Source organism: Schistocerca nitens, chromosome 3 (assembly GCF_023898315.1).
Source record: "Schistocerca nitens isolate TAMUIC-IGC-003100 chromosome 3, iqSchNite1.1, whole genome shotgun sequence".
Taxonomy (NCBI): Eukaryota; Metazoa; Arthropoda; class Insecta; order Orthoptera; family Acrididae; genus Schistocerca; species Schistocerca nitens.
The window spans coordinates 296,739,184-296,766,270 of NC_064616.1; the positions used below are offsets into that span (position 1 = coordinate 296,739,184).

The following is a 27,087-nucleotide window of genomic DNA, read 5'->3' on the forward strand; positions in this document are numbered from 1 at the left end:
AGTATTTCGTGCTGAGAACTATCTTTACTGTAACACACCGTCAAAAATCAGAATAATTTCACTTATGGGAAAGTTTTTTAACCACTGGAAAGAGGAGTCACTTGCATATGATGATACGTCGTATAGAACCAAAGTATAAAGCATTTTATAATGCTACGATATTGTAAGAATGGCAGGAAATTAGGCAAGGATGTAATGTTTTATTTCACTGAAAAGAATTAAGTGTAAGGACAGATAAAACATTGTATGGCTGGCATTCTGGTGTAAGCCTTCCTACTGGACACTTCTTTCATAGCTTGTGTGCCAGTGTTACTGCTTATTTTTTGGAAGAGTTTCTCCTTTGGTCTCATAAGATTGAGTTAACTCCCATTACATATCCTTTTACTGAAGAAATAATTGGGATCTCATTATTTTTAACTAGAAATGCTAATCATTGCACCACTTTGTCTTTAGATGGTGTGCAGCGACCTGATGTGCCTGTGTACATCCTTACATGATTCATTAGCTTCAGTTTTCACTATGGTCTCCACACAATGGCAGGGGCAGTCAAGAAGATTGTCACCTCATAAAAATGAAGCTATATAATTAAATCTGGGGCATTCCCAAATATTAAAAATTAACTAGGAAGACTTCCTCATGGCACACTTCATTTCTTCTGTACAGGAGTTCCTCATAGTAGTTTGAATTTTTGTCTCAGGTGTGTTGTTTGTGTACACTCTGACAAATTCCTTACATATTTGACTAATTTTTTAATTTTCTTATTTACAAATTTTCTAATCAGAGTTCTGCAAACTATTGACTCATTCTGTGAACAAGTGTCTTTGGCTCATGTGGACCCACATAACCTGACAAATATGCAGATAAAATAAATAATTAATTTGTCAGTCCTGGAACATATTGAAATCTCCATGCCACACATCATAGTATATTGCTGGAGGAGTCAAAACAAAATGACATAGCCTGTTGGTAACGTAGAGTATTGTGCAGTAATTTGTTTTTAGCACCAGTGGAAATGTTGCTGCTGTGTGAAGCCAATCCAATTGCCCAAAAAGGTAATCTGGATGGGCCTGAGACAGGATAATATGTTTAGGACTGTTAAGCTCCTTTAGATGATTATTTTTGAATCTTGTCGGAATAAGGGATTTATCTTTACAGATACTCTCTCACTTTTTTTAAAAACAATTGAGTCAACATTTACTATGTGGCTGCTGCTTAGTGTCACTTGTATTTGGTACGCAGTAATATATCTGTATGTACATAACTACAATGGTAATAATTACATTATAGTGAAATCACATTTCATTGGTGTCAGAACAGAAATAGTTGATACCCCTGAAATAAGAATTCACTGTAACTTCATAAACAAGGTTTTTATTACTGGTTTGGTCCCATCACTTAATTATTATGGTCTTACACAGTTTATGAACAGTAGTTTCATATAGCAGAAAAATAAGTATTTCAGTTAATTGCTACATTTTCAGTGAATATGGGATGTGTTGTTGGGGAGGGGGGGGTGGCTGCCAGAAGACACCATAGCAAATTGTTACCACCACCAAATTTTGGTTATGTTGAAATATAAAGAGTAGTCTGTGCATAATTAATTTATTTTTGAAGTGTGGTACACAGTTGAATGTTAGATTTATGTTAAAAGTTCAGTGTTCTTTGGTTTAGTTATTTACTTTTTTGTGTGTTTCTTCTTGTTGGATGTACCATAAGTGCAAGAACAGTTTTAACAATTTCCCCAAAGACATTGTAATCATCATTGATAAGTGTTGTGAGTGAGAATAGATGTAAAGGCGATTTGCAGGGAAGTTGTTATTGTTCTCCTTAATTTTCAGAAATAAGGTTCGTTCCACGGGTCTGTTTTATCTAAATGGTTGCCTGGAGACAGAATGTCTACTTTGCCTGGGATTCCGTTGAAGGGGGAGAGAGGAAAGACAAAGTACCAGTTACGAGACATAAATAGTTTGTACAGGGTAAGTATGCAACTTAGTTTTTATCGATGTGAAGCTACGCGTGTCTCAGGGCCACAAATAAAATATGGAATAAGGAATAATTTCGCTTTTGAAATTTATGGAAGGCTATGGATAATATATTAAAACAATGTGATTAATTTTCATGAAAGTTGTGCATTCCTTTGGAATGTGGAATTATTCTGTGTAATCATTTACTTAGCCTGGATCATTATTTTTAATTCATGTCATTGTTCAGCATGTGACAAAGTACTTTGGTGTAGGAGACACTCTGGGCAAGCAGTCAGTTACTTTCACTTCATAGTGGTGTGAAGTAGTCACATTGTGTAAAAGTTATATTATTTTCTGTCTCTATGCAAATGCTTTTATCTAATATCGGAAGTTTTCTAACTTTACTCCTCTCATTCTCAGTTCCTCAATTACTAAGGTCAAGGACTGTGTGTGATGAAAAATTTTATGTTAATGACAGGAAGAGTGTTAGATGTGGCAATTCATTATGTCATAGTTTGATGAAAATGAAATAGGTTTTGGGGACAACTGCTTATCTCAGATTGAAAAAGTGAAATTTCTGGAGTGTATGCTACCCTGTTAGCTGCTGTAAACTTGTTTCAGAGGAGTTGAGTTTGGATTTTATGGCTCATTGCAAGTAAGTTATCCTTACAATGCTCTGTGAGTCAATGAATCTGAGTGTGAAATAATGCGGTATAGTAACAGAAAGTTGCAGTTTGCCAGGTTTCTATAATGGCCAGTGTCTACATCAGAGGCGGTCTCAACTGTGCAGCATATATACGTATAATATATTACAATCAGCCTCATTGTTTAATATTTGAATGTAAAAGTAGGTAATCTGAAGACAGCAGTGAAAGAAATTTGAAATTTATGTTCATCAAGTTGACATACTCCACTGGTAAACTACTGTCCAAAATGATTTTGAATGAGGAATATGTAAACAGAATTTTAATTAATTCATATAATTTGAGATGTAACAGTATTTTGTGTTACGTAAGTGACATTCTACAATAGGGCTCCCTACAAAGGTGAAGATTACCTTCTACCATGTTCCTTCTGAGTTCTTGTTTTGTCGCTTAATGATTTCAGTGCTGAAAATCCATTGAACTCATCTTCATGAGTTTATTCATAGCTGTCTTTTGTTACTATGGCTTTTCAAAATAAAATGTGTCAGCTGCTTAGTTCAAATATTTTATTGCACTTAACTGGTCACAACTGATTAATCAGTCATCTTTGGAAGTCTACAAAATATTGGAAATCACAAATAGTTAGTACATGGTCATAGATGTGGAGTACATGAAGCCTGTTACAAAAACCAACTCTGTATTAGCTTATAACATAGATAAGCAAACGTCAATACCTTTATCAATGAAGCATAATGCCATGACGTATCACAGAATGTACATGGTATATTTGATATTTGTTACCATAGATTGATAACTAAGAATGAATAAATCACAAGTCTGTGCAGTAAAGTTCTTGTACTAGCAGAAAGTAACACATAAAAATTCAGATAAAAAAATAACTAAGGTATATAAGAAGGGAGTTGTACAGACTGAAATGCCAATTATGTCTAAACATAAATTTTAATTTGAGGTCTTCAAGGCTGATAATCAATTTTATTTTGTAAAGTTAGAGGTGTCACCGTGGGCTGATGGTGAAGTGGCTATTCATTGAACTTTTTTTTTTTTTTTTGTTCTGGAGATGAGGCCAGCAGCTGGAAGTGTGTCTGCAGAAACACGAGTAGGTTTCAATCCTTGGGGAGTTGAGAGGGCCAGTGTGCAAGTTTGAGAGAGGGTGCAGAAAGTGTGCCTTTGGTTCATATGAATGTTAATTAAAATCTAACATGTCATTTTCAATGTAATTTGGGAAACACACACATTGTGCCGTATAATGTATTGCTAACATTTGTATCTTCATAAAATGGACTAATTTTCATCATTCTATAAGAGATGCTATACAACCAAAATTATTTTTATTTTGCAATGCAAGCTGGTCATTCAGCAAATCTCTAGCATTTAGACAGATATGTTTGTGTGTTTCAAGCTCTTCTAAGAGGTTCATTAAGATCTGATGTCTTGAGTGCATGCTCAACAAGACCACAAAATTCCTGTATCAACTTTCGTAGAACTTCTTAAAGCTGCATTCAGCCAACTTACCTACTGCTTCTATAATGCTTCCAGCTGCAAGCCTCACCTCCAGGATACATGAAAGTATAATGAATAACCACTTCACCATTGGCCCATGGAGACTGCATCAACCCTCTCCCTCTCACCCTCCCTCTCCCTGTGTGTGTGTGTGTGTGTGTGTTTTCTAATTTTTTTGTTGTTTTGTTAGGGAGAATCATTGGAACCACATCAGCAGAAAAGCACATTACCCCGCAAACATGGCATGCAAAGTTTGGGAAAAGTCCCCTCTGCACGACGTCCTCCAGCTAATTTACCAAGCTTGAAATCTGAACATAGTGGCAACGACCCTGCAATAAGCCTAGTTCCTAGTGGTGGCACAGGATGGGGCAGCAAACCAGGAGAAACCGGCCAAGCACCGACTGCTCCACAATCAAATGCAGTAAGTACACTTATAATAATTGTACAGTAAACTAAGTATTGGCTGAATGTTGAACATACCACATTAGTTACAGCTGTTGAACAATTGTGTGTGTGTGTGTGTGTGTGTGTGTGTGTGTGTGTGTGTGTGTGATATTTATTTGATTTGGGGGAAGAAGGTATACTTCCTACTGTTATTTGAGGAATCAATAGTTTGCTGTAGGCAGTATCACTGGTTTAGATGTGCACTTTCAAAATTATAAATTCTTTTCTTAACATTATTTAATCTTGAGGGTATCTTCTTGTAGTTCTTTGTGCTAATAATAGTGCAAAGTACATAACAAAGCTGTGGTTCTTATAGTCTAGGGCTTAAAGTACTGAGATATGTTTCAAAGAGAGAGATGATGTATAAAAATGTATGTGTACTACCTGTCACTGTTAGATTTATACAGCTGTATTTTCAGTATAAAATACTCTTGTATGAAGACTCAAAAAATGCATTTGGCTGTGAGTCTGGAATTTATTTCTGGAGTATGCCAGTGATTGCAGATATATTAAAGTGGACTGCAAAACTGGAGCTGCCCCAGGAATCTTTAACAAACTTCAGTTGATAATTATTTGATTGTCAAATCTATATGGCAAAGTTTCATTATTCTTATTTAGCACACAGAGAATAACTGGATATGAAAAAGTGTTTGAATGATTCAGGTTCCAGTCACATCTACGTCACCTCAGACATGTGCTGCAACAACATCAATAACAACTGTAACAAGTGTCACGAGTGCAACTCCACCAAATGTGACGACATCTCCAGCACCAAGGCCAGCAGTACCTTCACAGGTGGGTGGCCCAACATGTTTTATCTTTTTTGTGCTTGAGTCAATGTGTGTTATAAAGCCTCTATGGAAAACAGGCAGTGTGATATTTAAGGCGCGTTTACACTGACAGATACTCAACTACCAATGTTTGCAACATGTTATCAAAACAAAATGGTGTTCCACAGCTCAATCGGTGCAGATCAGAGGAACATTGTACCTGTCCTGCTACCACTAAATACCACTACCCAGTGCTAGTGTTTGTTTTAGCTCAGTGTGTAGTGTTTCATGTTGTCTTTCCATGTGATCCCTTACGAAATGGGGTAAACATGAAGCAAAATTTCCTAACTCATCACACTCAGAGGCAGAGGAATGCCTCTGGAATGTCATCATTATGAAAATATTAAACAGAGGCATAACTCACTACAAAAAATGCTGTGTTGCATGGCAGGAAAGAGGGAAGGAGAGGGAAAGACGAAAGGATGTGGGTTTTATGGGAGAGGGTAAGGAGTCATTCCAATCCCGGGAGCGGAAAGACTTACCTTAGGGGGAAAAAAGGACGGGTATACACTCTCTCTCTCTCTCTCTCTCTCTCTCTCTCTCTCTCTCTCTCTCTCTCGCACGCACACATATCCAACCGCACATACACAGACACAATCAGACATTTGTAAAGGCAAAGAGTTGCTTGAATTTTGTGTGTTTGTTTGTGTGTCTATCGACCTGCCAGCGCTTTCGTTCGGTAAGTCACATCATCTTTGTTTTTAGATATATATATATACAGGGTGAGTCACCTAATGTTACCGCTGGATATATTTCGTAAACCACATCAAATACTGACTAACCAATTCCACAGACCGAACGTGAGGAGAGGGGCTAATGTAATTGTTTAATACAAACCATACAAAAATGCATGGAAGTATGTTTTTTAACACAAACCTACGTTTTTTTAAATGGAACCACATTAGTTTTACTAGCAAATCTGAACATATAAACAAATACGTAATCAGTGCCGTTTGTTGCATTGTAAAATGTTAATTACATCTGGAGATACTGTAACCTAAAGTTGATGCTTGAAACCTCCGATGTTCAGTTGCGTGTTGTAACAAACACAGGCCACGGTCGGCGAGCAGCATCTGCAGGGACGTGTTTACGATGATGACAGTGTTTACGAGTGTGGCTGTAGTGCACCATTGTAGTTTGGTCTAGCTGTCGCAGTGCCCGCATGTAGCGCTTGCTGCTATTGTTATTCCGCATTCGTCTCCGCACGCAGAGCAACTATAGTAAACCGTGTTACCAAACGTCTGTGATAGTGTAGTGTTGTAGGAACTGTGACCATGGTGTATTCGAACTCTGAAAAGGTGGAGATGATACTCATCTATGGCGAGTGTCGACGAAATGCAGCTGAAGCCTGCAGGGTGTATGCAGAATGGTACCTGGAGAGAGAGCATCCAACGTGCCGCACATTGCAAAACATCTACCGCCAACTGTATGCAACAGGTATGGTCGTAGCACGCAAACGGGTCCGTAACAGGCCCGTCACAGGAGAAGCGGGTGCTGTTGGTGTGTTAGCTGCTGTTGCCATGAAACCAACACATGAGTATATGGGACATTGCGAGAGCCGGTGGACTGAGTCAAAGTAGTGTCATGCACATACTGCATACCGCTTTTACCCGTTTCATGTGTCGCTATATCAGCAATTACATGGTGATGACTTTAATCATCGAGTGTAATTCTGTCAATGGGCATAAACAGAGAATGCGTTGCAGTTCTACCTGTTTACCGATGAAGCGGGTTTCACAAACCACGGGCAGTGAATCTATGGAACATGCATTACTGGTCCGTGGACAATCCTCGCTGGCTCAGACAGAGTGACAGCGACCGTGGACTGTAAATGTATGGTGCGGAATCATTGGCGACCACCTCATTGGTCCTCACTTCATTGCAGGGGCCCAAACAGCTGCAACATACATCACGTTTCTACAGAATGATCTGCCAACGTTGCTCGAAAATGTCCCACTGGAAACGCGTCGACGTATGTGGTATCAGCATGATGGTGCACCTGCACATTCCGCAATTAACACTAGGCTGACCGTTGACAGGATGTTGGACGGGCGTTTCATAGGACGTGGAGGACGCATAAATTGGCCAGCCCGTTCTTTCTGTGGGGTACGTCAAAGGAGAATGTGTACCATGATGTGCCTACAACCCCAGAGGATATGAAATAATGTACTGTGGCAGCCTGCGGTGACATTACACCAGATGTACTGCGGCGTGTATGACATTCATTACGCCAGAGATTGCAATTGTGTGCAGCAAATGATGGTCACTACATTGAACATCCATTGGCCTGACATGTCGGGACACACTCTATTTCACTCGGTAATTGAAAATGGTAACCACGTGTGTACGTGTACCTCACCCCTCATTAGAATGTACATGTGCGTCAGTGAAAAAGACCAATAAAAAGGTGTTAGCATGTGGACGTAATGTGCTGTTCCAGTCTCTTCTGTACCTAAGGTCCATCACCGTTCCCTTTGGATCCCTACGTAATTCGCTGCTCTCTGATACACACGATCGAACAGCGGAGGAGTGGTACTCAAGCGTCAACTTTAGGTTACAATATCTCCGGATGTAATTAACATTTTACAATGCAACAAACGGCACTGATTACGTATTTGTTTATATGTTCAGATGTGCTAACAAAACTAATGTGGTTCCATTTTAAAAAAACGTAGGTTTGTGTTAAAAAACGTACTTCCGTGCATTTTTTTATGGTTTGTATTAACCAATTACACTAGCCCCTCTCCTCACGTTCGGTCTGTGGAATCGATTCGTCACTATTTGATGTGGTTTACGAAATATATCCAGCGGTAATGTTAAGTGACTCACCCTGTATATATCTATGTATGTATGTATATGTATGTGAAGCCTCTCATTTCTCTATATCACAACAACAATGGGTGGATTTGTTATCAGATTTCGGAAAAATTTGTCATCTGCAAGTTATCTGAGCTGGTGCACTATGAAAGGGTGGCGACAGAAAGAAAGGGGGGGGGGGGAAGTATGGCGATTTCTGTGAGGCGCATAAATTGGATGTATGAACTGTTTGTACACAATAAGTTGATGTTGGGCACTTCGGCTGTCGGAAATGGCTGTGCCACCACATTACATTAGGGATGACAAGCGTAGAGGAGCAGTGGCTGTTTGCAGCAGTGCTGGCACCAGTACTCATCGATAGCGCTTAACGTGAAATATCAGGCAACAAAGTGTCGCTTCTGTTGGATCGTAAATGACCTAATTTGTTGACATTCATGCTAGAGAGTTACCAGTAACTCATGTATTATTTATGTACCGAAAACAATGAAAAAGAATGTAGATGAATGCACGACTTAAGTCACGCGAAAGTAAAAAACTGATTTTTGAGCTATGGTTCTACTTTGCCATTTATGAAACAGAGACGGCAGTAATGTTTACAAAGTGTAATTAATTTTGTCTGCAAGAACTGCCAAAATGACGTTCACTAAAGATAACTGTCATTTGTGTTTGTTTCACCACCACCACCACCACCACCACCACCACCACCTGAGGGCACAGTATTGATAACTTCATCAATGACCATTTCCATTATCCCACCTTGTGTCCAGTACTCTTGCTCCAGCTGCTGCACATGTGTGCAGTGATCTTGCCAGTCCTGTACAGTAACTGAAAGGAATGCAGCATTAACCAGATTCTGCAATCTTTCCTTTGACATGTCACCAGTGACATTGTTCTCCTTAAAATTGTGTTTTATATTGGCCTTTTCCACTTGTATCGGAGTTAGATTACAGTTGTACAGCAGTAAACTCACTACTTTGTGGCCTCTGCTCTCAGCAAAATTATCCACAGCATACCTCTCATGGCTGGTTTGTGTTCTTTAATTGTAGATAACAATTCAGCCTTCCTCATTAAGTTGTTCAGTTTATTTGCCCATTTTGCAATCACTCTAACATCGTAATCCTGAAATCATACTTATTAGGCATTCTTTTGAACTTCTTCCTGTGGTTTGGCACATATCCACTCAATTGCAGAATTGGGTGGAATATTACGAATGACCATATCTGCAACCCCCCCCCCCCTCGATCTAAATCCACTAGTTTCGTTAATTTCAAGGAGTTCACAAGGTAGTAGAAATAGTTTCTGACATGAAACTTCCTGACAAATTAAAACTGTGTGCCAGATCGGGTTCCCAGATTCGAGTCTCGGCCCGGCACACAGTTGTAATTTGTAAGGAAGTTTGAAAGTAGCGCACAATCCACTGCCGGGTGAAAATTTGTTAGAGTTTCTTTTCTCTTGCTGCAAGTACTTGCTGAATTTGTCTTTTCGCAGTAGTTCTCAAACTTACAGAAGTTGTGTGTGTTCAGTACTTGTGCTTAAGTATCATTGTCGAAAAGGAGAATGGCACGGATAGATGGGCCAAAACAAATCTACTGATGGGACCCCTAAACACACACAATTGGCACCGTCAGTCAAGGAACTGTGAAATGAGTTAACCAATCAATTTGTATTGAATACTTGATTGTACAATAGACAAGAGATGTTCGAAATTTGCTATCATCATTATTAAATTTTTTAATCTAAGTGAAGTCCTCTGAATTCAGTTAATTGAGTAGCGTCTATTGGTAAAATCAATATGTATTGCTCTAATATTTTTTCTGTTTTTTTATGTTTGTTTCATTGCAATTTTTATTCAATATTAATAATTTCAGCAGTGGCAACTGCTCTGGTTTTTAAGAATAATTGCACTTGTGTAACAAGTACTTGGGGCAGATTCCTGGAGAGAGAGAGAGAGAGAGAGAGAGAGAGAGAGAGAGAGAGAGAGAGAGAGAGAGAAAACCTTGCCCAGTGACTTGAAGTAAACTTGAGTAAGTTTTTGTTCTAAAATAACAATTCAGCAAGTGCTTGCAGAAGTTATTTGTGAGTGGATGCAAGCCTTTTGTAATACTTTGCATCTAGGAGTAGCTTGATGTTGGCAGCACTCGGAGACAAATGAATATCTTTCAAGTAGTGCCAATTTTCTTCACTTCTGGCAGCACTAGTGAAATAAAGTTATTGTGGCCAAACAGTAGGTGGTAGCAGTCGATAGTAAACATGGCTGTGGCAGGGGTATCATCAAATGCAGAGTCTCTTGTCACATTCACTGGAACTGTGAGTGACTTTATTGAAAATGATAATTTGGGTTAATTTCGATATGAAAATAAAAATAAATTATAATAGATTACATGTATATTTCAGTGCTATTAACATACCCGAATTACATTTCCATATTCAATCCTTCAACCAAATCTTCACAAGCTGCAGGAACTATTAGACATGGCTGGCTTTGAATGAAATGTGGAATACACGTGCTAGGGATAATGAGAACGCACCATTGCCAAAAGAAAAAGGAGGAGTAACAGCAAGTCTTTGCGTCACAGGAATTGCTTTTCTGAAATTTATATCTTATTTGAAAGGACTGGCTCTGTAATATTCATTAGAATTTCAAAATTGGTTGGCAACAGCGTAGTGAAGTTGCGAAAACCAGAACCATCTTTGAAAGTCAGCTCTCATAGATTGTCATTCTCGCCACATCTTCTTTAGTATGTTTTTGTCTACAATGTTAATTTATTCATCTGATTAGTTTGTTGAGTATTATTAGTGCAAGATCACTCATCATTAATTCCTCCTCTTCGCTTGTCATAGCACAGCTTTAGATGTGAATACACAATGTGAAATGTTTGCAGCCAGTTCATCATAGCATACAGTGGGGATACATATGTAGAAATTGTTTTTTGCTAGTGTAGATGAGGATGCGGACAGTGAACATTGTTGCTAATGTGTTGTGGAAAAAGTTGCAAACAGAAACATGTTTTAAAACTAGGTGTAAACATGGCTTTAGGTTAAAATATCACCTTGGAGTTCATTTCAATCATGATTCATCAGTCAGTCATTCATGATGTGAAGTCCTTGTAATAAATGTTCTCAATATTCTAATCAGTTTAGAGTACTAAGAGTTTTTTTATGCACATTGTTATTTAGAAATATACCTTAAATTTATTTATTGATGGAGCACTACAGACATAGGTGTTAGATGTAGAGAAATATCTTTAATGCAGCAGGTTGGTGGTAAATATCAAATCAAGTAAGGAACAGCATAGAACATTCTCATGTAAGTGCACATTTTTAATGATAAACTGCATTAGGTAACACTGGATTCCTGTATATGGATGAAGTGTGCACTGTATCTGATTAATGATGGCATAGTTTATAATGGCACTGGAAGTTTAATCCAACCCAACAAAGCTACTTTGAGGGTGGCCAGCTGTTCGTAGGCAAACTAACTCACTGGTTGCCATTAGCGCACTTACACTGTAGCTGACCAGAGCTGATGGGATTGACTAAACTGTGTGCTCCTTGTCTCTGAGTGGCCTGCACTGATGAATAGATTAGTCACAGCTTTCATTGAGCCCAACTATAGATGGTGGTGTGGTAGTGTTTAGCTGCATTTGCATTTGAAAATGGATATAAATGCATCAATAACATTACTGCAAATTGAACTATTTATAATCAACCTGACCAGTAATATTTACAATAGTGATCTCAAACCACCCCAGGGAAAATGTAACAAAGCAAATAAATTTATTTGGTACACGTTTAACATTTACTTAATAAGTAATGAATTTGAAAATAGCCATATTATAATTTTATAACTTTATACAATTTATCTTTACTTTAAGATAACAGAATTTTTCAAAAAAGTATTTGAAGGCTATAGAATGTGTAGTGGACTGACAAGGCAGCCAGTCCACAGAGACGGGTAGCCGAAAGGGCACACGTACACACACGCCGACTGGCGCGAAGTCTGGAACAGGATTCGTAATGAATGTGATAAAGAAAAGAACGTAGCTACTAGAACACTTAACTTTTATATCGTCCTTTGGTATGCAGCATTCTTGATGATACAAGTGAGACTCAGTAGATACATGAAGTTACTTATGGCGCCTTGCTAGGTCGTAGCCATGGACTTAGCTGAAGGCTATTCTAACGGTCTCTCGGCAAATGAGAGAAAGGCTTCGTCAGTGTAGTCGCTAGCAAAGTCGTCGTACAACTGGGGCGAGTGCTCGTACGTCTCTCTAGACCTGCCTTGTGGTGGCGCTCGGTCTGCGATCCTGACAGTGGCGACACGCGGGTCCGACATGTACTAATGGACCGCGGCCGATTTAAGCTACCACCTAGCAAGTGTGGTGTCTGGCGGTGACACCACATTCCTCCCCCGCAAATCGGCGAACGGTCGTGTGATAAGGCTTCCGCCCGCCGTGGGGAGGACCCCATGTTGACGTACGCGGTGGGGTGGGGAGCCTAACAACAGGCGAGGCCGTGCCACCCGCACCCTGCCATTCGGTCTGAGGGGAGCTAGGAAACGCCTGAAAACCTGGTCCAGGGTGCACGTCAACATGCGGTGTATGCGCCCGTAGAGATACAGGAGGGGCCGAAGGGTCGTCCTCCATGGCGTCGGGGGATCCGACGCGCGATGACGACATCTGGGCTGGAGCGGGCAAGAGTTCCATGGCGGAGGACAGCTGGTCACGGGAAGCGATCGGCGGTGCGTGACCCAGGGAGGCGCTGGGCGGCTGCAGCGAAGCGTCCACTGCGGGCGGCGCTGGCGGGAGAACAGGCGGCGGCGGCATGTCGCCATGAGGCAATAGGGAAGGCAGCGTCGGGAACACCTGGGGATGAGGCGAGCCAGTAGATGGGTCCCCAGGGCGCTGACCGGATGGCACCGTCGCTGAAAGCAGACGGGGAGCGGCAGAACCCGGGCGACGACAGAGGCGCAGCTGATTGAGATGCCGACGCACCTCACCAGAGGCCCCCAAAACCAAATACATCGCACGGCCGAGGCAGCGAAGAATGCGCCCTGCGAGCCAACGCCGTGAACCTCGATAGGTGCGATAAAGACAACGTCGCCAGGAGCAAAAGCAGGAGTCGGCCACTGCACAGGAACCTGATGCGGCGGATGCAGCAAAGACATCAAGGTTCGATGAGGATGACCGTGGAGCAACTCAGCCGGCGAGCGACCATCGCGGGGCTGAGAGCGATACGAGGACAAAAAGAGCAATAACGCGTCCTCCCTAGAATGCGACTCTTTCAACTTCAACATCTGTGACTTGAAAGTCCGGACCAATCGTTCAGCGGCACCGTTTGACTGTGGCGAAAACGGTGCGGATGTCAGATGTTGAATACCATTGGCCTTGCAGAATGACTGAAATTCTGCGGACATGAATTGTGGGCCATTGTCGGAAACAATAGTCTGCGGAAGACCTTCAATGCAAAAAATACCGGATAACGCTTGTATGGTGGCTGATGACGTCGTGGAAGACATCCGGACAACAAAAGGAAAATTACTGAAAGCATCGACCACAACCAACCATCGAGCATTCCAGAAGGGACCGGCAAAATCTATGTGCAAGCGTTGCCAAGGGGAAGTGGCTTTTGGCCATGCAAAGAATTTCCGCGGCGGTGCGGATTGTTGTTCGGCACACTCCATGCAAGAAGAGCACATATTCGTAATCACAGCATTGATTCCGAACCAAGTACAGTGCTGACGAGCAAGTTGTTTCGTGCGCACTATACCCCAATGTCCTTGGTGAAGGAGCCGTAAGACAGAGGACTGTAACGAACGTGGGACCACGACTCTGGACTGATCATTATCAGAACGCAACAACAAAACACCATGTCGTACAAAAAGTCTCTCCTTGTGAGCAAAAAATTGGCGAACCAACGGATCCTCGATCTGTGACTTTGACAAGGGCCATTGCGTAGCAACAAAACGCAAAACAGTAGCAAGGACAGGGTCAGAAGCTGTGGCTGTAGCTACACGTCGAAAATCAATCGGAAACGATTTGACCACGTCATCGGTTTCCGAATCAATGAACATGCAAGCAAGTTCGGAAGAATCGAATGCTTTATCCTCAGCAACAGGCAAACGGGACAACGCATCAGCGGTTCCGTGATTAGCAGTGGACCGATACAAGATATCGTAGCGGTTGGCGACCTCATCACACAATGCGTGGGGAACATTGCGCGCTCTGAAAAATTTCGGTTGCGCGTTGACTTTCAGTTCCAAATGTGCTGTATAATAGTTCGTAGCGCAACAAAGGCCCGGTGCAAAAATGTCTGCAAATTCTTCACACAGACTAGAAACACTGGCGGAAGGCACAGTCTGATTCACTGATAGGACCTGATTGACGATATAAAAGTTAAACAATTGAAATAAATCTAAACCAAACAAGTTCACTGCCGAAGAAGAACGAAGAACGTAAAATGACACAAGTTTTGTTTGTCCCTTGTATGTTGCAAGAAGGCTGCACTGTCCTAACACAGGGATAGCTTGTCCTGAATAACAATTTAACTTAACATTTGCGGCACACAACTGAGGTTTGCCCAGTTGGTTGTACGTGTCGTGATTGATCAATGAAACTGCAGCTCCGGTATCGAGCTGGAACGGTATCACTTGTCCGGCAAAGTCCAAATCTACAAAAAGTTTATTGTCCTGCTGACGACAAGAGCGACTGGGTTGTGCAACTTGAACAGACACTGGAACAGAATCACGCGCGACGTGACGGGACTTCCATCGACGTCGACGCACACTTTTTGTGGGACGAACACAGTCACTGTTAGCGAGAGGAACACTGGACGGGGTGGAATTAACTACATGAATGTCCATGGGCGAAGGTTCACGAGCCCGATTGTCCTTGGTTCGATTCCGGCGCGAAGCAAAGGGCCTGGAATGGTTGTGAGTGTCTGATCTGAGCTTTTTCTGGCAAACACTTTGAACCTGCCCTTCCTTATTACAGAAAAAGCAAATAGCTTGGCGTGACGAGCAATTCTCACGCGAATGTCTAGTTGCACACCGCGGGCATGATTTCACTGCATTTGCTTGCTTGCGCGGGACACGTGGCTGCGCGGACGTGCGCGAGGGCAGGTTAGCGTTCCGGGCAGCGGGCCCGGCGGGCCGGTTAATGTGACACACTGCTGGCGAAGTCGCAAATGAGTCCTGAGCATAGTCAAGTGTGTCTTGCCTATCTAATATGTCTATCACTTGTTGAAGGGAGGGATTGACGAGTTTCAAAATCTGTTCCCGTATGCGAACATCAGAAACGTTCTGTGCAATTGCATCACGCATCATAGTATCTGAATAAGGGAGGCCACAGCCACATTCAAATGCACAATCCCTAGTAAGTCCTTGCAATGTTGCAACCCACTCCCGATTAGTTTGACCGGCCGTACGTTTTGTACGGAAGAACGTATACCGTTTTGCAACTACATTAACTGTTTCTTTGAAATAGGCATCTAAAGCAGACAAAATTTCTTCGTATGACAGAGTTGCTACGTCGCGTCGGGGAAACAATTTCACTATCACACGGTAGGTGGACACACCTACACACGAAAGCAAAAACGGCTGCCGCTCATTACCTTGAATTCTGTAGGCGGCGAGATGAAATCCAAATTGTCGTGACCATTCAGTCCACGTTTCTTGGGTTGAATCAAAATTACGGAAGGACGGTGCAACTGCGTTTTGTGGCTGCGGTAGCGATGAAGCGGCGGCGGCCGCATCGTTTTGCAGCGCACGTTGACCCTGGACGAGCTGGCCCAGGGCATCCAATAACGCCTGCGTCTGCTGATTCTGCAAGCGATAAAATTCGGACAGTACATCTGGAGAATGTGGCGAAGCCATGACACAAGCAAATTAATACAATACGAACGCTAAAGTCCCTTTTGAGACTCGTCGCCAATGTAGTGGACTGACAAGGCAGCCAGTCCACAGAGACGGGTAGCCGAAAGGGCACACGTACACACACGCCGACTGGCGCGAAGTCTGGAACAGGATTCATAATGAATGTGATAAAGAAAAGAACGTAGCTACTAGAACACTTAACTTTTATATCATCCTTTGGTATACAGCATTCTTGATGATACAAGTGAGACTCAGTAGATACATGAAGTTACTTATGGCGCCTTGCTAGGTCGTAGCCATGGACTTAGCTGAAGGCTATTCTAACGGTCTCTCGGCAAATGAGAGAAAGGCTTCGTCAGTGTAGTCGCTAGCAAAGTCGTCGTACAACTGGGGCGAGTGCTCGTACGTCTCTCTAGACCTGCCTTGTGGTGGCGCTCGGTCTGCGATCCTGACAGTGGCGACACGCGGGTCCGACATGTACTAATGGACCGCGGCCGATTTAAGCTACCACCTAGCAAGTGTGGTGTGTGGCGGTGACACCACAGAATGGATAACAGTCAGTTGTGAATATTTAAAGACTGGTTTTGTCTTGGAACTGAATTTCAAAGATTGTTGAGAGACTTCTCTCGCTTCATGTGATGTATGGGTTGACGGACTGAAAATTCTGCACCATTTCAAGACACAGTTTCACCTACTGCTTTCATTGAAAGCGGCCTGCATTGCTGAAATTGATAAAAATTGCTTTTCAGTCATACATATGTCATTTAAACCCAACGATGTCATAACATAAAGTATTTTACCGGAGCAGCATTTGAAAGCTTTAAAGGGCTACCATTTCCAGACAAAAATATTTGTAAGTACCAAGTTTGACTGTTGAGATAAAGTAAACCACTGCAATGATTGTGAATGTATCAGATTTATTGTGTCTGTTGCCAAAAGTACAGTATTAGACCTAAAGTAGTGCCATGCACTCTTATGTCATTGTTCATACAAACATTATGCTTAAAGTTTGATGCAAATGAAAATGTGACATTCTTGTCACAAATTAGAATCTTATTGGTGATAGTTATGGCACTGGTATCCATGTCTCTTTACACATGGAAATAGAATCATAAAATGCAACAAAACATACGTGTGAGCTGTGGACCGTCGTCAATAACCTGAAGATAATTTCACTGCTTGTTAACATATCACTGAGCTTATAAAGACGTATAAAAATGTTTGTAAGCCTTTGAGGTAAAATTGTTTGCCAGTATATCTAGCAGATCCTCTTTCTTCTTAGAAGCTAAGCCTTTCAAAAGAAATGCTAGTTTCAGGGTCACCTCTTTAGTTATCTTTCTTTTCTCAAATAGAGTTATGTCTTGATGCTCTTTACTGTAGAAATTCTTGAAAAATACAGAATATGGAGAATCACTGGTCATTTTGATAACTTTCGCATCTGTCAATTTCAAAGGTTTCAGGTTTAGAGGACCAAACACAGAGAGAATGTGTTTTACACCCTAAAAATCCTCATGGCATAATACATGCAGATGCAGATGTTTGCCCTGTTTCTTTGCAGATCAGATAGCAGCTATAAATCCTTTGGGGGTATAGATAGGGTCCGCCTCGTAACTGGTTCTGTGGTCAGCGAAGTTGCGTAGCCTTCTTCATTCTGAGTGTGGACTTTCATAAGATACATGTGGATTACAGATATTATTCCAAGAAAACAAACTGCATAAAAATACAGACATAACATAATTGTTTCCAATGTGATTATCAGAGTAGATGGCTTCACTAAAAGTTGTGTTAGGTTCCCATTTGAAATGTGCAGTGACACACATGAACCTCATTCATTCACTCAAATATTACCATTTGGCTCATTGCAAATGTAGCAATCACATGCATTTGCCTTGGGGTTATAAATAGTAAAGTTTAAGACATTCCATTTGAATTTATAATGAAATATGGAAATGTGTCCCTTTCGCAACTGCGTTACAGCCTGTAGATCATACACTGCCACTATACTATTGAAGTTTTCTTTCTTTCTTTCTTCATTGTTAAATTCTTCTAAAACAAATGTTCATCATATTTCGCTTTCGGTTGTTCCTTTTCTTGATAATGAGTTCTTGTAGATAACAAGTGTAATACATAGATCCTTCCTAGGCATAACTGCACTCTTGTGTAAAGACATGATGAAACACTGCATAGCTCATATGTGTCTCCTTTTTTGCTTTGCAGATGCCAATGTAATCTCAGTAAATATCAGCAAGTGGTATGCTTCAGTTTATAAAATACCTTGAAGTATTAGTCCAGATGTAATGGTATTCAATTTTAGAAATAGCTTCAGTGTGCTGCTGTATACCTGCATGTATACCTGAATCCAATGTTTTCTGTTTGGCATGTTTTCCTGTTTGATCTGGCTCAAAAAGAGTCTCTGCAACTGTATTACATTTCTCCAGAATTGTTCGGATTGGCCTATCGTTGATATCTAAAGAGTTTTTAAGAAACGTTTCATAAACACAAGCCTCTTTACCATTCAGGGAAGAATATAACGCTGTATTAAGTTGCCATGCTGGTCTGCTGCCTCCAACATGAGTATAGCAATGCCTAAGAGCAGTAGCCTTAGTTGAACTAGTAATGAATTGGTGCTGAAGTTTTATATCACCTGATGACCAATACACTGAAAAAAGTTAGTCTGTGCTCGGTATTGAACTTTGATGCAAATTAAACCTTGCAGTGTTATTTAAATCCTGCTTTCACGGCCCTTTAGGGTCATATCCTTTAACTTTATGTGAGAGTTTCATATGTCTGGCCAGTATTTTTTTGCTTTCTTCAAAGGGCTCCACTCCCAATTGTAACATTACTCTGCCATTTCATACCTTTCTTTGAAGGGCTCTGATATGCAGGTTGATGTGTCCTGCATGCCAGCTGTTGAACTATTGCTCTTGACAGTGGACAATGAAGTATTGCTTGTTACTGGAAATAATTCAGTTGGAGAACTTGTTCTACCAGGGTTTCACAAAGTTTGCATACAGCACTACTTCTAAATAATAAATAATTCGTGTAAGATTCTATGAAATACTTACTTCACAACAAGGGTGTCAGCACCAAATATGTCACTTTTTAATAACACCAGTAGCGTGTATTCCACACAGTGCAAAGGCCACAACTCAACGATATGGTATTATGCCCACATGCAAGACAAGGAAAGGAGGGGTTGGAACTACACATCTTCCCTCTGTGGCCGCATGCCGCATTCTTGAACTTTAGATTATGACATTCTACCAATAAAAAGTGCATGCAAGAACTATTCCACTGGTATACGTAACTCGGAACAGGCTATTTTTGAGTTGTGACATTGTTGTATTTAATGAGTGATTTGTCTCTTACAGTAAGCAGATGCAGTTAGCTATTCCCTCCTCTTCTTCAGCAGTGGTTTCTATGGCTTCACTCGGGAGTTCCCATTTGGTGTAGTTGACATTTCTTGTTTGTAAAAGTCCATATTTATATCTGAAAGCTGTCAGTCAATCGCAGTTTTGTTTTCCTTTCTAAGTACCAGTGTTGCTTTGTTTCTGGTTCCGTTCAGATTACACAGGCAGATTATAGAAAAGAGGTAGACTGTCTGCAGTTCGGAAGAGGCACAACACAGTGACAAGGAAAGATATAAAAAAATAATCTTTTTCACTATGCAATGCCATAATGAGTACTGCAGCACAGCAAAATAATACACTGCATAGATTGACGGCAATTACAACCAGCACAAAACAGTGTGCTCAGTAAGTATGGAATGGGGGGTGGGGGTGATACGGGGATTGAGAGTAATATAACTTTTGTTGACTTCAGTTCCTGGTCAGAAATTCATCACAGGTGCATTTTTATCAAACGTCTTACAACTTAATAAATGGCATCTTACTGAGAATCTTGCACAGCTGTGGAAGGTAATAAAGCCACTGAGCTCCAGCTGAATTTTGGGAGGCGGCTATTCAATGTCCACTCCAAAAGGAGCTGCAAAAACATTAAAAAAAAGTTAAAAATTGATTTATATCACTAAATATACCATCAACGTTTTGTAACAAAGCCTGTAGCACCATAACAAATTCATCAAACTGTTCACTCAGTGACTCCTTTCCAAGATTTATTTCAGTTTTCAGTGATAACTAGTACAACATTTGAAAAGGGCGCAAGTGACCTACCTGAAAATTACTGTATCCGCAACAGCGATTTTCTTTTGAAACCCAAAGCTGCTGTCTAAAACAATGCTAATGAGTTTATATCTACCCTGCAAAGTTTTACTTGAGACATCCAATTGCTTTGTAAGGTCAGTTAGAAATGTAAGAGCTAATATCCACTGCAGGTCATCAAAATTGTTTATTGATATTCCTATCATCTCCATGAATAATGCTGTTTCTTTTGCTAGCTGGAAAAGCATTCTACAATACTTTGAGAAGAACCAGTGAACTTCAGAAAAATTCAGCACATTGCCATTTCATATCCCAGTTCTGCTGAGTAGGATTTAAACTGCTGGTGTCCTAGACCACGCGACTTCAGTTTATTAACTATTTTTAAAACAATGTAAGTAATATCTCTTATTTTGGCAGCAGAGTAGCCTGATGTTGGATACAGTGTAATGTTGGTATTTTGTGCCGGGTACAAACTTACTTAACCTGGTTCCTTATCAAAGTAACGACACCAGGTTTTTGACCAATCATAACAAAAGCTTCATTTGCTGTAGTCGATGACAATATGTTCCAACTAACCTCGTATTTGTCAGTAATGTTTCCTAAGCAAAAAATATGTTGTTGGCTGTAGTTGTATTGTGCATTGGTACCAAATCAAAATGTTTCTCCAGCAAGTTGGAATTGGCATCAACAACGCTCACAAATAAAGAAAGCTGAGCAACATCCATGTTTTCATCCAAAACAGAGAGGAAGAAACTAAATCTCTAGTCTTATCTTCCAATTGTTTTTCCAAGTCCTTTACAATTTCTTCAATGTACTCCATGAAAGACTAACTTTTTTGAAAACTGGGTGAGTCGCTGAACCCAATATTGTTGTAGCAGCAACAAAACTTTCCTCAACAAATTTTCCATCCCTGAAGAGATGCACTGTTTCGGCTATTTTAAGAGCTATGTGATAGCTCTCTCTCGTTATAGATGACATAGTGCTCTTCCTGTAAATATGTTAGAGGGTAAAATCGAGGGCAAAAGTACATAGCACTTCATAAATAACAGTAACATATTCAAGAAATGACACATGTTTGTGTGAACTTCCTTCTTTCTCTCTCTTCAGTTTTAGCTCAAGAAGTTTGGCTTTCTTCCTTCAGTGTCCAGAGAGACCAGGAATTAGTTGAAAATGCCGCTTCACATTGTGCTCCTTCATGCCGATAAAGCAGCATTACACAACAGACAATGAGACTGGTTTGTTTTTCAATAAATAAGTAATCTTTCTCCCATTGCGAGCTGATTTTCATTTTGAGGATGTTAACTACTACTCATCCATTTTGGTCTCACCAATTTTGTCCTACCAAGAATGCCAAAGATATCTTGACACCATCAATGCCTAACAACATGAAGTAAACAGGCCCATCTTGCCATGTGTATTAGTAACAATCGAGCGATGTTAGCAAATGTTTGTTAGCAGAGGTTGAGGGGACTGCTGGCTGACAGCGTCTGTGGGCATACAGTGTGGGCACTCACGGGTGCCCGCACCTGCATTACAGCATGTGCCCACCCCACCCCAGCCCCGCCCTAGCTTAACATGTTGGACTGGGTATGGTAGACACACATGAATTTTTCAGATTTTGAGATCTCTAAATCGGCATTTGCCGTTTCATAAATGAAGAAAGAAATTGTGCCACAAACAAATTACAGAGGAAGACATTATAAAGTTTTTAGTAGTTGGTTGTGGAAGTTTTCACAATAATTACAAAATTCTTTTTAATAGAAAGCTATTTGTGCTAAAATAATAAGAGGCGTAGAGAGCTGGGTGACAGTTGTAATAATAAAATCTCTGACAAAACGTGAAACAGTAGAATTCATTGGGAATAGTCAGTGGGGATCAACTCTTCATCAGTAATCAGATTTTTTAATGATCACCAGTTTCAGTTGCGAAAGTCGCAGAACTATTCAAACCTGTCAGAGCATCCAATCCTGGCATCTTTAAATAATGCAGTAATAGGTGATATATTCAACAACAACAATACATTTGCTTCTGCTGGTACAAAGGGAAGCTATCTGAAGTAGTTTTAACATTACCTTTGAGGATTTGGTTGCCTCCCAGTGAGAGATATATTTAAGTCTCACTTCAACATAAAGACGTACCCTCATCACCATAATTAGCAGAGACTAAGAAACTAGTTATTATAATACTATTATCATGATATTGGTTCCTGCATGTGGTAAAAGGCTAAGAGTTCTCATGCATGCTAGAGTAAATAAAAATGACTGACATTTTCGAAACCAAAATGAATTGTTTAGGTTAAATTTGATGTACAGGAAGTTAAGATGTACATCCCTTTCCAGACTAGACAAAAATGTGGCAAGAAAGAAAGCTAAAAAATGAAACATGTCCACTTATTTTCTCAGTGTGTGCTAATAGAAAAAGAGCTTTCTGTGAACAGTACACATTAAAAAACGTAATTGATAATGCTGTAGTCTGCAAGGCAGTATCATGTCCAATAACTGTAGGGAACTTCAGACGAGCTTTAAACAGAATTTCCTTTTGCTATAGTGAATGGAAGTTGATCTTCAGTGTGGGTAAATGTGATAAAATGCTTATTGATAGGAGGAAACATTTGGGAACAGATGTTGCTTCACTAGACATGGTCTTGGCAGGTAGTGTTCCCTTACTGTCTGCAGCCAGTTAAATGGAGACCTGCAGTTAAACATGGAATCGCAACTTGAAGTTTAACAAATGCAAATCAATGCCAGATGAGTCACATTCCATCCCAGAATGAAATCTGAGAACAGACACTGAATTGAGCTGCAAACACCTCAATTTGTATTTTGGCAATTAAACATGGAGCCACTAATCCACATCATGCAACTAGTACTATAATGAAACTTAAAATATATTTTGCATATATATACACCACACTTCTGTAAGTGTTTTCTTTAAAATATTTCATTTCTTTTGATTTACTTTGACTTCAAACTCACTGTTTTAATAGTTTGGCAAAATAATGTGTTTTTTTACCTAATACATTTCTCAATTTGTACATTTCAATGTGTCCTTAGTGTCATTTGTAATAACCAGTTAAACAGTGGACTTGCAGAATCAAGTTTGTCTCTACTATCAGACAAATGTTGAAATTTTAAAAATGTGTTACATAGCCCACAGGACAAAACTTTCCAGAAGTCTCGGAATTTTTAATTTATTTCATAACAAAAAAGTCAACAAGCTGTCAAGGAAAATACGTATTGCCAAATATAATTTGTTGTTTATTTTGATATTCACTATTGTTTACACCTTATTCATCGTTAGACTTTCTAACTATTGGTACTTATATACTGTGTAAGTATATATTTATTGAACATGACTGCCCATCAGATATGTTTTGCCAGTGTAGGCTAATATTTGAACCTTCATGAAAAAAGTATTTTTGTCACAGTGTGGTGCTCTCTCCACATGTCTACAGAGTTATTTATCAATAGCTTACTTATTCAAGGTGAACTTGTTTTAAGAGGTTTCTGGCCTCATTCTATCAAGCATCATAAAAATAATGGATGGAAGAGGCTCAGGTTGCACGCTGCAGAGATGAAATCAATTTTAATGGAAGTTTGATAAAATTAACAGAAGTGAGTCTAATTAAGTGTGCCTGTATTCCTTGTTTGTATTGCAGTGTCACCCAAACATTTATCTGAATTGTAGATCATCAGTCGTACAGGTGCCAGGACCATCAGACACGGCAAATGTACATCCCTCAGAAAGGAATGTGTACAATCAACCAATTAGACATTGGACTTCACATTGAAGACTCAATTGTGACTGACATCATCCACAATGTTGTGGTTGAAACTGGGTTGACAGTTTCAGAGGAGTTCCATTTAATTTTTTGACATGGAGTAATACACCAGTGCTCCAATCAAGTTCAGTGACTTCTCAGCTGAGTATAGGAAGCAGAAATACTGTGATATTTAGTTCTTTCTCTTTGAGAAACCACTGTAACTACTGTTTTGGAGGGGGGTTAATACTTCATCTGTTATTAGCATTGTGTATTTTGTGACACTAACAATGACAGAAACAAGTTCATCAGATGTTGTTCAGTGAAACAGTTCATCACTTTCTTGGCCTCGTGCCTGCACCGTCAAAAATTATTTTTGCTAGTACTCTCAACTGTTCCATCATTGGCAAGTCACCTATTGTGGCAAAGTGAAAAGAGGAGACAATAGATTGGCTTAAGCATCACATTGTTGAAATGCACAATAATGTTATAAAATGTCGCTTAGGAATCTAATATATCTCTATAAATCACAGATACAAAATCGACAAGTTGGCAAAAATAAATTGGCAATACAGTCATTCAGTTGCCACTGTATCACTGTAATTGTAAATAATTGTAAAATTGATACAGGTCCAAATTAAAGGTTCTCAGCAGTAAAAAAAAAAAAAAAAAAAAAGTAATGGCACTAGCCAGAAAAAGCTGTTATGATAGTTAGTTAGGTAGTTAGTTAGTTACTTCTGAAGAATAAAACCACCTCGGTCTTACGAGTACATAATTTAAAAATCATATCAGAATGAAAGTATTTCAGTAAGTTTGGTAGAGGAAATGATCACACCATTAACAACAGTGACACAGTCAAGCATACGTCATAACGATGAGAGTAATATCAGTAGAGTCTTTCCATTGTCACCACAAAAACAATGTACCTGTGAGTTCAGCTGAATGTTTGGAGTGTGGAGCTTAAGTATCTGCACAGAAAAATTATATTTTCATATGTTTAGACTATTAATAAGATTATCACCAGCAACTGAGTGTAAATGAAGTTCACCCAGGATTTCTGTCATCATCATAAAGAAAAAAGTCTTACTGTTTGCAGTACAGGGCTATTCTAAATTAGTTACCTAAATGTAACACTAAATAATTTCGAAACCCTTGACTGATTATTCTCTGGAAGCTCTTCAAACTCCATGTCGTGTTCTCAAGTTTTAAGCCTACATCTCCAGGTGTCACTCCATTCGTTTATATGGAAACAGTGCATGGCCGCTGTAACAGTGGAGATCTATAGCGACATGGAACCTGTTAAGTGTTGCTTTTGGTACTATGAAACACAATTGCCAATTATTGTAAGAAGACACATCGTAACGGGGTGTCACAAAGGTCTGCTCCAGACAAAGACGACAAAAGTGTGGTGTGATCAGTTTGTGGAAACAGATTGTGTGGCACACACACACACACACACACACACACACACACACACACAGAGAGAGAGAGAGAGAGAGAGAGAGAGAGAGAGAGAGAGAGAGAGAGAGGGGGGGGGGGTCACCCATAGAGGTAAATGTGAGCTTGTTCTTGTGCATCTGGGAAGAAATTTCATGCAGAAGGCATATCTGCTGTATAATAAGAGAAAGCCATATGGAACATATGTAGAAAGAAACTTCATGCTCTGTCAATTTCAGAACTGAGAATAAATTTTTTCAAGTAATTAAATCTCTCATGTAAATCGTGTATGATAGCTACAGTAGTAGGTAGTTTATTTTGTATCATCATTCCTCTTTCTTTCAAAGCAATAAGTTTCCTCACCTCGATTAATGTTTTTGTTTGTTGAAAATAAGTAGGAAGTTTGGTAAGAAAATATGACTGGGTAATTATAAACATAATAATAAACATAATAATCTGTTTTTCATAATAAAACCAAATGGGGTGACCACTTAGCTTTTGATGCATGAGAGGAGCATTGTGCATTTAACTTCAGTTATCTTGTCAGAAGATTTTGTTCGCATTGTGTGCTAGCCTAAATTCAATGTCAAGTTTACATGACGAAAGAAATTTCTGACTTGTTGCATTGGGGCATTGAAATAACTTGAGGACGCCACATGAAAATTTGTGCTGGACGTGTATTTGAACCCGGATTTCCTGCTTTACGTGAGCAGTCTCCTTAACCATGTCAGCTATCGGAACACTTCTCCTGTCCAACCCAAATCTCCATAAGCTGCACACTACAGTGTAGTGTCCTCTGTCTGTTATTCCTCTTCGATTGCAGCCCAACTGTATTCCTGCAAGAGGTTGGACATTATTGTGCATCTGCACTGAATGATAGATATACCTTCAGGCACACATACTGTATAGGTATGGTGTCCATGTGCATGTTCTATTAAAGTTGTGGCTACTCTGTGCCTCTGCATGCTGCTGCCAAAGTGTCCGTCCTATAGCAAATTTAAACAGAGTATTACTTCGCCACTGCTGCCATTCCAAGTGGTCAAAGACTGCTTCATTTTAAGCCCCCCCCTCCCCCCCCCCCTCTTTTCCGCCACAGTGCAATAACCATGACCAGTTTCTGGTTGTTACATGCCTATCATCAGATGTGTTAACTTCATGCTGTGACCCCGACTGCCGCAATGGAGAGTGTAGGGCGTGGGGCACCACCAGCGAGCGCAGATCTCGTGACGGTACGTCGTGAGTGCAGAGCTTGCTGATGGTACCCCGCATCCTATACCGTCTGTCGTGGTGCTCGGATTCACAGCGCCAACTTGTCACACGTGATGATGGATGTGTAATAGCCCGAAATCAGTTGTGGTTTAAGCATGGAAAAATTGATACATGGTGTGAACTTCATATTCAGCTACCATTAATAGCCATTTGCTCTTGTATACTTCTTCCTGAGGCTTTTCCGTGTTGTTGTGAAATGCACTGGCACCACAGCTGTGGTTTTCATTGTCAAAGCAAAGAAGGATTAACAGAAGATAAAGAAACCTTACAATGCAGCTACCAAATTTATCGCGATACAATAGGTGGAGCGCTGTAGCCTTATTTTCAATGCGAACAGTTGATTTCATTCACCACAAAAATCGAAATAT

The 27,087-nt window shown here is 40.3% G+C and overlaps 1 protein-coding gene across 1 annotated transcript in view; it reads left to right on the plus strand.

Moving 5' to 3' along the window:
- The window catches only part of LOC126248274 (protein PRRC2C-like), a 240,396-nt gene that overhangs the window by 9,940 nt on the left and 203,369 nt on the right, over positions 1-27,087 (plus strand). Inside the window, exons 2-4 of the mRNA XM_049949121.1 lie at positions 1,839-1,976; positions 4,320-4,550; positions 5,237-5,368. Of these exons, the coding sequence (XP_049805078.1) occupies positions 1,893-1,976; positions 4,320-4,550; positions 5,237-5,368 (447 nt within the window). The 5' untranslated portion in view covers positions 1,839-1,892. The remainder of the gene's footprint in view (positions 1-1,838; positions 1,977-4,319; positions 4,551-5,236; positions 5,369-27,087) is intronic.